Genomic DNA, 12151 nt, shown 5'->3' with positions numbered 1-12151 from the left:
GAGGGAGTCATGTCCCTGCAGTGTACTGTGGCGGCTAAAAGTTTGAGAACCGCGACATCGTGTAAAGGTTGTGGGACTCTCAGCCTTCTTTAACCTGTACATCTTGTGATTAACAAGCCATGATTCAGTAATTTACTTTTATAGACACATTCTAGTTAAACTTTTTTGGTGAACTTGAAACCCTTGTTTTGTTTTTCTTTTATTCTGAGTCAAATTCCCACTTTTATGAGTTTGTAAGATGGCAAAAGGAGGAATTAAAGATGTGAAGTCTGTTTATAAACCTGCGGACAGCTGGTCATTTTAGCACTTTGTTGCTACAGCCTGTTATTCCTTAACATGTGAGGTGGTACGCTTGCACAAAAACTTATCCATTTGGGATTATGCGTTCTATTTATTTATTTGTTTGTTTTATTTCTATTTTTCTGTAATTTTCAAAGTAAATTTTAAAGATTCTGTAATCCTGGCTTTTCCAAAACTTCTCCAGAAGAAGTTAACATTTTGAAAAATAACCAAACTAACAAAAAAGAGCATACCAATCCTGCCTCATCCAGTGAACCGTTTCCGGCTTAACTGTGGCCTGGTAATTTTATAACAGATTTAGGATATAAAAAAAGTCTACATTTGTGATGCTGGAACAAGTAGAATGAGTCAAAAAAAGAAAGTAAAAATTATCATAAATAAAAATCAAGAAAGCATTTGAATGACCAACTGCTATTTTAATCATGTTCTTAATGATTATTGGTGTAATGATTATTTAAGGAAGAAGTAGCAAATCTAAAAGATCCAAGAGTAGTTTGAATAGGTATTATATTCCTAAATGTTTAAAGAAAAGTCTGGTATGTATTACTCAATTTTGGAATCTATATAATGATATTCCTAATTCTTTCATATAGATGCATACACTTATAGTATTAAATTTGCTTATTGATAAGTGTTTATTGATTATATAGACACTCTGTGTTAGGACTATGCTGAATAATGGGGTACAAAAGAAAAAGACATGGGTCTTACTGTAAAGAACCTCACAGTCCGTGTAACTGAATATGTGACTTCATAAGCATTCTGTTCTCTGTGATTTCTAATCCTTTTATTATATGAGGTATTAGAGATCCAGGTCATAGATAGAGTCTTCTCTAAATAATAAAAATATACTGTTCTTTGACTTGCATGGAGTTGTTGTTTAACGCAGTGTGGTTTGGTAGATGGAGCTGTGTGCAAGTCCGAGGTCAGCCACCATTAGCTGCGTGGCTTTGTACCAATCACTGAACATCTTGTATGACATAGCTTTAGTTTCCTTGCACAAAAGATGTGCAGAAAGAGCCGTGTATCACGCCTGGCACACACCAGGCACTCAGTGAAACACACATATGTACATATGCTATCTGTAGAATATGCATTCAATAAATATTTGTTGAATTAATTTTTTAAAAAAGTAAATTTGGACTGAGCTATTCCAGCCTGCTTTTCTAGCTCTTCCTTATGAGCAAATGGCACATATTTGTGAGGTAGCTGTGAGTTAGGATTGCAGACTAGGGCTTCAAACTATGTTTATTGGCTACTAAGGTGCTTAGATTACAAAGTAGTCTCACCGGCAACAGGAGTCATCTTATTTAGAAGATTATTACAATCCCTTCTATGGAGTCCATATGGAAAAAGCAAATAAAACCAACTTGTAATTAAAAAGTAAGAAAAGCTTTGAAATTACAGGTATACATCTAAATGCCAAAAATATACTGAAAGTAAAAAAGATATGTATCAATTGGAAAATTTTCCAATTGATGAAACTCTTTGTTCGTGCAGAATAGTGAATTTGTAATAAAAAAAAATAAGCCGTCTTTAAAGATAAAGGTGAATAAGCAATATCCTTGATAGGATATTAAATCCTTGAAAAGATGAGGTGAAAATGCAACATCTCAATGCAACGTTCAGTCAGATAAAATTGAAAAATTTCATTACTCTTTTCTCCCAGGGACTGTTATCTTGTGGTGCCTGGGCATGCTTTGATGAGTTTAACAGAATTGATTTGGAAGTACTGTCTGTGGTCGCTCAACAAATTCTTACTATCCAAAGAGGTAATGGACTGGTTTGCCTTTGCTTTATGTCAAAACAGTGGAAATCCGGCAGGTAATGAATGGCACAAGTCACATTTATATGTGGAATTGCTGAGTCGTTTCATTCTTGATTACCCACAGGTATTAATGCAGGTTCTGATATGTTAGTGTTTGAAGGAACGGAACTAAAACTTGACCCCACGTGCGCTGTCTTTATTACCATGAACCCTGGATATGCTGGGCGGTCAGAACTGCCGGATAATCTGAAGGTACAGAGGGGCAATTATCTAGTTCCTTTCTGTAATTTACAAAGTCAATATGTAAAAAGAAAGCACAAGCCACCCTTGAATTTTATGCAAAATATTTGCTTTCAGATGTTATATTTTAGAGAACTGTTTTAGAAAATATTTTTTAAAGCTTTGAATACCTCTAAAAAGTAAACATATGGCGCCAGCCCGGTGGCACAGTGGTTAAGTTCGCATGTTCTGCTTTGGCGGCCCGGGGTTCGCTGGTTTGGATCCTGGGTGCGGACCTATGCACTGCTTGTCAAGCCATGCTGTGGCAGGCGTCCCACATGTAAAGTAGAGGAAGATGGGCATGAATGTGAGCTCAGGGCCAGTCTTCCTCAGCAAAATAGAGGAGTATTGGAGGCAGATGTTAGCTCAGGGCTAATCTTCCTCAAAACAAAACAAAAATAAGTAAATATATGAACTGGATGCAACTTCCAAAACTTATTTATAAAAAATACTAGTTATTACAGAAAATTAGAAAAATAGGAAATACTGAGAAGGTACTTATTCTACTGCTTACTGTGTTGTATCCTTCAATTTTAAATGCCTTTTAAAATGCCAGTTTTAAATGCTGATATCAGACAATTACGTATACTGAGTGATTTTTTCAAGTTAATATTATAACATGAGCATTTTCCTGTGTTTATAAATATTATTCAAACTGTAAATAAATTTACTGAGCTGTGTCTTACTGTTGGACATTTAGGTTGCTTTTAGTTTTCTTTCATTATAGAAAATATTACAGGGCCTGGCCCCATGGCTGAGTGGTTAAAGTTCTGCGTGCTCCACTTCAGCAGCCCAGGTTTGTGGGTTCAGAGCCCAGGCGGGGACCTACTCCACTTGCCACCCATGCTGTAGCGGCATCTCACATAGAAAAAAATAGAGGAAAATTGGCACAGATGTTAGCTCAGGGCTAATCTTCCTCAAGCAAAAAAAGAGGAGGATTGGCAACAGCTGTTAGCTCAGGGCAAATCTTCCTCAGGAAAAAAAAATTACAATGGGCAATTTATACTTAAGTCTTTTCTCTGTTTTAAAATATTTCCTTAGGTAGAGTCATAGGACCAAGACCTGAGTTGCTAAATTGCCTTCTGGCAGAGGTTGAAACAATTTACATCCCACATCAATTCTTAATTTACATTAATACCCAGCACTGATATTTTTTAGTAAAAAGAACAAAATACTTTGCTAATTGAATAGATTAGAATCTTCACTTAAAACAGAAAGAAGTTCTTTGATTATTGGTGAAAGCTGACGTTTTCCCCATATCTTTGTTGGGCATTTTCCATGCTTTTCCTGTGGATTATGTATCTATGGCCAGCACCTAGAGTACAGGGTGAAGAATAGCGCAGTGGGAGTTGTGCATCCAAAACCAAGTCTTCTGGCTTTAAATCCTACTTTCCTTCCACTGTTCACATTTGGTTCAACTAATTGCTGCCAAGTATTTTTGTATTTCCGTTCCATGCACTTTTATATGTTAATGAGTTGTTTTAGTCTTTTGCCTTGGTGGAGGAAGGTATGATTAAAAAATAAAAACTGGTAAATCCTCTTTTATCTGAGAAGCATTTTGCGACTTTTCATTGTGATTTCTGTTTAGAATTGCTTTTTTATTCACTCATGTTTTTCTTTTATTCAGTAGGATCAATGTGAATACATAAGTGTTTGTCAAGGGAAAAATCTGTGAGTAGCTAGTCCTAAAAAGCTGGGACCGTTGTTGATTGAGTCTGTTAAAGCCCTGTGCAGACTTTTCCACTGTTTTGTTTACTGTGCGTGTTGCACCAGTGTCAAAATATTCACCTTGTGGTTCTTGGGGAAATGTATTTTCCTTCTCCTTTAGGCCAAAAGCTGCTCTCAAACTTTGGTAGCTTTTTGTTGTTGTTCCTCCTATTGTGCAGTCTTTTTGGTTAGAGCTGCTACAGAACATCTGTTTGCAAGTATATATGGAAATACCTAACAATTTTGGAAAAATGTCTTAGTCTGTAATGAAAGAGATATCTATTCTCAAATAGAAAAAAAAGACTGCTGAGGCCCAGGAGTGTTGTTACCAGTTTTCAGAGTCCACCTTGAGGCTTCCCTCTTCTTCGCCCAGCGATTATGCCAGTCACCAAAACCAGGAATCCTGTGTCACAAAAGTCTCGTAATGCCTGCTGCTCCTGTCCAGTCCCGCTGCCGTGCCTCGCTTCCTGCCTCTTCAGTCTTCTCTTGCATGTCTTATTGCAACAGCTCTCTTTATTTATTTATTTATTTTATTTTTTAAATTTTTTTTTTATTGAGTTATTGATAGGTTACAATCTTGTGAAATTTCAATTGTACGTTAATGTTTGTCAGTCAGGTTGTAGGTGCACCACTTCACCCTTTGTGCCCACCCCCCACCCACCGTTTCCCTGGTATCCACTAAACTGTTCTTAGTCCATAATTTTAAATTCCTCATATGAGTGGAGTCATACACAGATTATCCTTCTCTTGCTGGCTTATTTCACTTAACATAATTCTCTCAAGGTCCATCCATGTTATTGCAAATGGAATGATTTTATTCTGTTTTGCAGCTGAGTAGTATTCCATTGTATATATGTACCACATCTTCTTTATCCATTCCTCTGTTGATGGGCACTTAGGTTGCTTCTACGTCTTGGCTATTGTAAACAGTGCTGCAATAAACATTGGGGTGCACAGGACTTTTGGGATTGCTGACTTCAGGCTCTTTGGATAAATACCCAGTAGTGGGATAGCTGGGTCGTATGGTAGTTCTATTTTTAGTTTTTTTGAGGAATCTCCATACTGTTTTCCATAGTGGCTGCACCAGTTTGCATTCCCACCAGCAGTGTATGAGGGTTCCTTTTTCTCCGCAACCTCTCCAACATTTGTTGCTGTTAGTTTTAGATATTTTTGTCATTCTAACGGGTGTAAGGTGATATCTTAGTGTACTTTTGATTTGCATTTCCCTGATGATCAGCGATGATGAGCATCTTTTCATGTGCCTATTGGCCATCAGTATATCTTCTTTGGAGAAATGTCTGTTCATGTCTCCAGCCCATTTTTTGATTGGGTTGTTTGATGTTTTGTTGTTGAGTTGCGAGAGTTCTTTATATATTATGGATATTAAGCCTTTGTCAGATATATGACTTGCAAATATTTTTTCCCAGTTAGTGGGTTGTTTTTTTTTTCAATCCTGCTTTCATTTGCCTTGAAGAAGCTCTTTAATCTGATGAAGTCCCATTTGTTTATTCTTTCTATTGTTTCCCTTCTCTGAGAAGGCATGGTGTCCGAAAAGATCCTTTTAATACTGACGTCAAAGAGTGTACTGCCTACATTTTCTTCCAGAAGGCTTATGGTTTCAGGTCTCACCTTTAGGTCTTTAATCCATTTTGAGTTTATTTTGGTGAATGGTGAAAAAGAATGGTGAATTTTCATTCTTTTACATGTGGCTTTCCAGTTTTCCCAGCACCATTTGTTGAAGAGACTTTCTTTTCTCCATTGTATGCCCTCAGCTCCTTTGTCAAAGATAAGCTGTCCATAGATGTGTGGTTTTATTTCTGGGCTTTCAATTCTGTTCCATTGATCTGTGCACCTGTTTTTGTACCAGTACCATGCTGTTTTGATTACTGTAGCTTTGTAGTATGTTTTGAAGTCAGGGATTGTGATGCCTCCCATTTTGTTCTTTTTTCTCAGGATTGCTTTAGAAATTCGGGGTCTTTTGTTGCCCCATATGAATTTTAGGATTCTTTGTTCTAATTCTGTAAAGAATGTCATTGGGATTCTGATTGGGATGGCGTTGAATCTGTAGATTGCTTTAGGTAGAATGGACATTTTAACTATGTTTATTCTTCCAATCCATGTGCATGGAATGTCTTTCCATCTCCTTATGTCGTCATCCAATTCTCTCAGAAAGGCCTTGTAATTTTCATTCTATAGGTCCTTCACTTCCTTAGTTAAGTTTACCCCAAGGTATTTTATTCTTTTTGTTGCGATTGTGAATGGTATTGTGTTCTTGAGTTCTTTTTCTGTTCATTACTGGAGTATAGCAATGCTACTGATCTATGCAAATTGATTTTATACCCTGCAACTTTGCTGTAGTTGTTGATTACTTCTAACAATTTTCCAATGGATTCTTTGGGGTTTTCTATATGTAAGATCATGTCGTCCGCAAACAGCGAGAGTTTCACTTCTTCCCTCCCTATTTGGATTCCTTTTATTCCTTTTTCTTGCCTGAGTGCTCTGGCCAGGACCTCCAGTACTATGTTAAATAAGAGTGGTGATAGAGGGCATCCTTGTCTCGTTCCTGTTTTCAGGGGGATGGGGTTCAGTTTTTGCCCATTGAGTATGATGTTGGCTATGGGTTTGTCGTATATGGCCTTTATTATGTTGAGGTAGTTTCCTTCTATGCCCATTTTGTTCAGAGTTTTTATCATAAATGGCTGTTGGATCTTGTCAAATGCCTTCTCTGCATCTATTGAGATGATCATGTGGTTTTTATTCCTCAGTTAGTTGATGTGGTGTATCACGTTGATTGATTTGCAGATGTTGAACCATCCCTGTGTCCCCGGTATGAATCCCACCTGATCCTGATGTATGATTCTTTTGATGAATTGCTGAATTCTGGTTGCCAAAATTTTGTTTAGAATTTTTGCATCTATGTTCATCAGTGATATTGGCCTGTAGTTCTCTTTTTTCATGGTGTCCTTGTCAGGTTTTGGTATCAGTGTGATGTTGGCCTCATAGAATGTGTTAGGAAGTGTTCCATCTTCCCTAATTTTTTGGAATAGCTTGAGAAGGGTAGGTATTAAATCCTCTCTGAAAGTTTGGTAGAATTCCCCAGGAAAGCCATCTGGTCTTGGGGTTTTATTCTTTGGGATGTTGTTGATTGCTGTTTCAGTCTCTTTCCTTGTGATTGGTCTGTTCAAATTGTCTGCCTCTTCTTGAGTGAGCTTTGGGAGACTGTAGGAGTCCAAGAATTTATCCATTTCCTCTAGGTTATCCATTCTGTTGGCATATAGTTTTTTGTAGTATTCTCTTATAATCTGTTGTATTTCTGCAGAGTCTGTTGTTATTTCTCCTTGTTCATTTCTGATTTTGTTTATTTGAGCTTTCTCCCTTTTTTTCTTTGTAAGTCTGGCTAGTGGTTTGTCAATTTTATTTATCTTCTCAAAAAACCAGCTCTTTGTCTCATTGATCCTTTCTACTGCCTTTTTCATTTCAATAGTATTTATTTCTGCTCTGATTTTTATTATTTCTCTCCTTCTGCTGACTTTGGGCTTCATTTGTTCTTTTTTCTCTAGTTCAGTTAGGTGTGCTTTAAGGTTGCTTATTTGGGATTTTTCTTGTTTGTTAAGATGTGCCTGTATTGCGATGAATTTTCCTCTTAATACAGCTTTTGCTGTATCCCATATGAGTTGGTATGCCATGCTATCATTTTCATTTGTTTCCAGGTATTTTTTTATTTCTTCTTTAATTTCTTCAATGATCCATTGCTTGTTCAGTAGTGTGTTGTTTAGTCTCCACATCTTTGTGCCTTTCTCAGCTTTTTTCTTGTAATTAATTTCTAGCCTTATAGCACTATGATCTGAGAAGATGCTTGTTATTATTTCAATTTTTTTAAATTTGTAGAGGCTTGCCTTGTTTCCCAACATATGGTCTATCCTAGAGAATGTTCCATGTGCACTTGAGAAGAATGTGTATTCAGCTCTTTCAGGGTGAAGTGATCTATATAGGACTATTAAGTCCAATTGTTTTAGTTTTTCATTTAGCTGCACTATTTCCTTGTTGATTTTCTGTCTGGATGATCTGTCCACTGATGTGAGTGGGGTGTTGAGGTCCCCTACTATTATTGTATTGTTTTTAACATCTTCCTTTAGGTCTGTTAATAGTTGCTTTATGAATCTTGGTGCTCCTGTGTTGGGTGCATAGATATTTATAAGCGTTATTTCTTCTTGATGAAGTGTCCCTTTGATCATTATATATTGTCCCTCTGTGTCTCTCTTTACCTGTCTTATTTTGAAATCCACTTGGTCTGATATGAGAATTGCAACACCTGCCTTTTTTTCCTTGCTATTTGCTTGAAGTATTGTCCTCCACCCCTTCACCCTGAGTCTGTGTTTGTCCTTGGGGCTGAGGTGTGTTTCCTGGAGGCAACAAATTGTTGGATCGTGTTCTTTAATCCATTTTGCCACTCTGTGTCTTTTTATTGGAGAGTTCAATCCATTCACATTGAGAGTGATTATTGATGCCTGTGGACTTAATGCTATCAATCTGTTGCTCATTATCTTGTTTTCCTGTGTTTCTTTTCCTGTGTGCTTTAGACTACCCATTTAATACTGCAATTTCTTATGCTGGGTTACTTAGATTTTTCCTTATTTATGATTTGTGACTCTGTTCTGTACTTTATTTTAGTGTCTACCTTGAAGTTTGTATTTAGAATCTCATGTATAATATAGTCTATTCTCTGGTGGTCTCTTACCTACTTGACCAATACTGATTTAGACCCTTTGCTCTTCCCCTCCTAAATAATTATTTTCATTTTTTATTCCAACTCGTCTTATTCATTTGTAGTTAGAGTGCTAAGATCGTCCTTGTTTTGGTAGTTTCCCTACCTTTACCCTAATGCTATAATTGAATATTTGCTATCCTGTTCTGGTTCTATCCATCGGTCTCCCTAGTCTGTGGATTGTGTCCCCTTTCTCCCTTTTTTCTTTTTTCAAGTATGAGAGCCTTCTTGAGGATTTCTTGTAATGGAGGGCTTTTAGTTACAAATTCCCATAACTTTTGTTTGTCTGGAAAAGATTTAATTTCTCCCTCATATCTGAAGGAAATTCTTGCTGGATAGAGTATTCTTTGCTGAAGGTTCTTATCCTTTAAAGCTTTGAATATATCACTCCATTCTCTCCTAGCTTGTAGGGTTTCTGTAGAGAAATCCGCTGACAGTCTGATAGGGGCTCCTTTATAGGTTATTCTCTTTTTTTTCTTACTTCACTGAGTATTCTCTCCTTATCATTCCTATTTGCCAACTTTACTATTATGTGCCTTGCGGTGGGTCTTTTTACATTGACAAATCTAGGAGATCTAAGACCCTCCTCTACACACATTTCTCTGTTGATCCCTAGATTTGGGAAGTTCTCTTCAATAATTTTGTTAAGCACACTTTCTGCTCCATTTTCCTTTTCCATATTCTCGGAAATTCCTATGATCCTTATGTTCTTACTCCTCACTGAATCCATTATCTCTCGGAGATTTTCCTCATTTTTTTAAATTCTTAGTTCTCTTTCTTCCTCTGTCTGGCGCCATTCAGCCTGTCTGTCCTCGTTTATGCTAATTTGCTCCTCTATGTTGTTTACACGGGCATTCAGGGAATCGGTATTCTGTTTTATCTGGTCCATTGTGTTTTTCATCTCAAGTAATTCTGTTTGATTCTTCTTTATGATTTCAATCTCTTTTGTGAAGTAACTCCAGAACTCGGCTTGTTTCTCTATCTTTCTCTCTACCTCATTGAGTTTTTTGATTATAGCTGCTCTGAATTCATTATCACTTAGTTTACCTAATTCCAAGTCCTCAGGACTTAATTCTGTGTTTTTATTGTTTTCCTTCTGGTCTGGGGCTTTTATAAATTGCTGGATGGTAGAGGAGTGTTTTTTTCTCATGGTGATAGAATTCAGTTGCAGTTACAGCCTGTCGCCACTAGATGGGGGTCAAGAGCAGCGTGTTAGCTCTCTGCCTTGGGGCAAGATGGCTGCGCCCACTGGCTTTGCTGGGGGGGAGGGGTTGTTACACGTGCCGGTCTGGGTTCAGATCAGTTCTGTTCTCTGGTCTCCCAAGGCCCTTGATTTATAGGGTCCCCGCAGACGGAAGCTTTCCCCCCGTCAGCGGGTCTCCACTGAATCAGCGGCAGGAGTCCTGGATGATCTCCCGGTCACGCGGCCCCTCCCCCGCTCCTTCCCGACCCGCGCCGCAGCGATCGCAGACTCTAGGGGAGGGAGCGATGTTCTCTCCTACCGTTCCAGCGCCTCCGAGGCTGTAAGTAGGGTTTATGATCTCCGCCTTCTTGGTATTGTAGGTCTCTAATGAGCTGGCATTATTTTTGTTCTCTGAAATTCAGTTCTTCCAATCTTTTGTTATATTTTGAAGGAGAGAGAATCCTGGGTCAGCTCACCCCGCCATTTTGCTCCGCCCCCTCCTGCAACAGCTCTCTTACAGCTGACTCTTTCCATCCTGCTCATGCCCGTGGGTTCTCGGGGACTCCTTTGTTAGGTCTCTCCACCTGAACTCCTGACACTTGGGTGATGGATTCTGTTCCTCCAGTTGTCACTCCCTCCTCTCTGCCTGAGTCTCTGGTGGCTGACTCCACGGAGACTTCACTGTTGGAGAGCTCTCACTTTGCCAGGGGCTATTTTGGGTAGGTCTTAAAATGACTGTCTTGGCTCTCTCTTTTCCTCATCATGTACATCTCTTGCATCCTTTGTCCCAGCAAGCTCTGGGAGTGAAGGCCACGTTGATCCTGCTGCCCCAGGCCACTTTTTCTTTCCCAGACATCAGACAGGTATCTCCCCAAATATGCAGATACCCATCAAGCTCTCACTGAACTTGGGGGCGATGAGTGGGGGGTTGCGGGAACTCATAATGGAAATCTTTGCACAAATCCTCCTGCCTTCCTTACTCTCTGAAATATTTTGTGATCTACAAGTAAGTGAGAAGGTTCAAGAATTGTGTACATTTCCTTTGTAAATTTTGCATATTTGGCAGATCGTAGGGACTTTGATAAGTGATGTGTATCGTTTGGTGCAGAAAGAGTCCCATTTTGACATCCTGTACATCTAGATAATATCTGCATAGTAGAACAATTTCTTAAACACATCTCCACTTTAGAGAAGCTGTATTTTATATTGAAACTATTCTGAAAAATCAATACTCATTAATTGTTTCAGAATAGTTAAGTATTAGAAGCCATGGTGATTATGGAATAGTTTAGACCTAAAAAATATTTTGATCAGGATGCTTTTCTCTGTGATAAATAAGAGTCAACATTAAATTTTTGATGGAGGACTCCTATGAAATGGAACACCGTGATAACCTCTTGAAACTTCTTTACCTTGCTCTAGTTTTTCTTCTCCTGGCCACTGATATGTCTGTTTCATGGTATTACCCAACCATATTGCTAATAGAGCCAAGAGAATGTGAATAGGATCGTCAGAAGGAAACCTACACACACAGAACTGGATGTTGACCCCAAACTAGTAGCAATTTGCACTATTGTGGAAAGACTGTATCACCCTAACCTAGCCATTGGCCGACTGACTGATTTGTTAATTCATTAATTCTTTCTTTTATTCATTAAAAAAAAAAGTTGCTGAGAGGCTACCCTTTAAAAGTGGCACCATCTGTATAGTAATTCTCTTGCATTCTTTTTCCCTCAAGTATGCAGTGGTTAGAACACTTGCTTAAGCTTCTCTCTTCCACATTTTTGCTCAAGCTATATATTTGTAACATTTTATTCCTTTCTTTAATGGTAACCTTACTGATAAAATAGCAGTACTAAGGCCTCTAGGTGATAATTAACGTAAGACATTTGAAGGATCTTACTTGATGCAAATCTTTTATTTGTTCTCAACTTGGAAGAGTCATAACAGATCACTTAAGCAAGATGTTCTTAGTTTCTGTCTGCCTTGTGTTTTTGGTAATTCAAGTAATTCCCAGAAGGTATTTATAAACTATCTGAACATAATTATCATTCACTACGATTGTCATTCACTGTCTGAATACAATTGTCATTTTTCTAGAATATTGTTGTTTTCTCTCTTTAGTACAATACTGTCATGTTTTAATACA

At 38.0% G+C, this 12151-nt stretch overlaps 1 protein-coding gene across 3 annotated transcripts in view; it reads left to right on the top strand.

Moving 5' to 3' along the window:
- The window catches only part of DNAH7 (dynein axonemal heavy chain 7), a 235426-nt gene that overhangs the window by 94090 nt on the left and 129185 nt on the right, over positions 1–12151 (top strand). For all 3 annotated transcript variants that reach the window (XM_070242074.1, XM_023622248.2, XM_023622249.2), the window contains exons 26-27: positions 1970–2072; positions 2193–2320. In XM_070242074.1, coding sequence (XP_070098175.1) covers positions 1970–2072; positions 2193–2320 — 231 coding nt within the window. The remainder of the gene's footprint in view (positions 1–1969; positions 2073–2192; positions 2321–12151) is intronic.

This window comes from Equus caballus, chromosome 18, assembly GCF_041296265.1.
Source record: "Equus caballus isolate H_3958 breed thoroughbred chromosome 18, TB-T2T, whole genome shotgun sequence".
NCBI lineage: Eukaryota > Metazoa > Chordata > Mammalia > Perissodactyla > Equidae > Equus > Equus caballus.
Note: the sequence above shows the minus strand (reverse complement) of the source record. Positions and strands in the feature narration are given on the sequence as shown.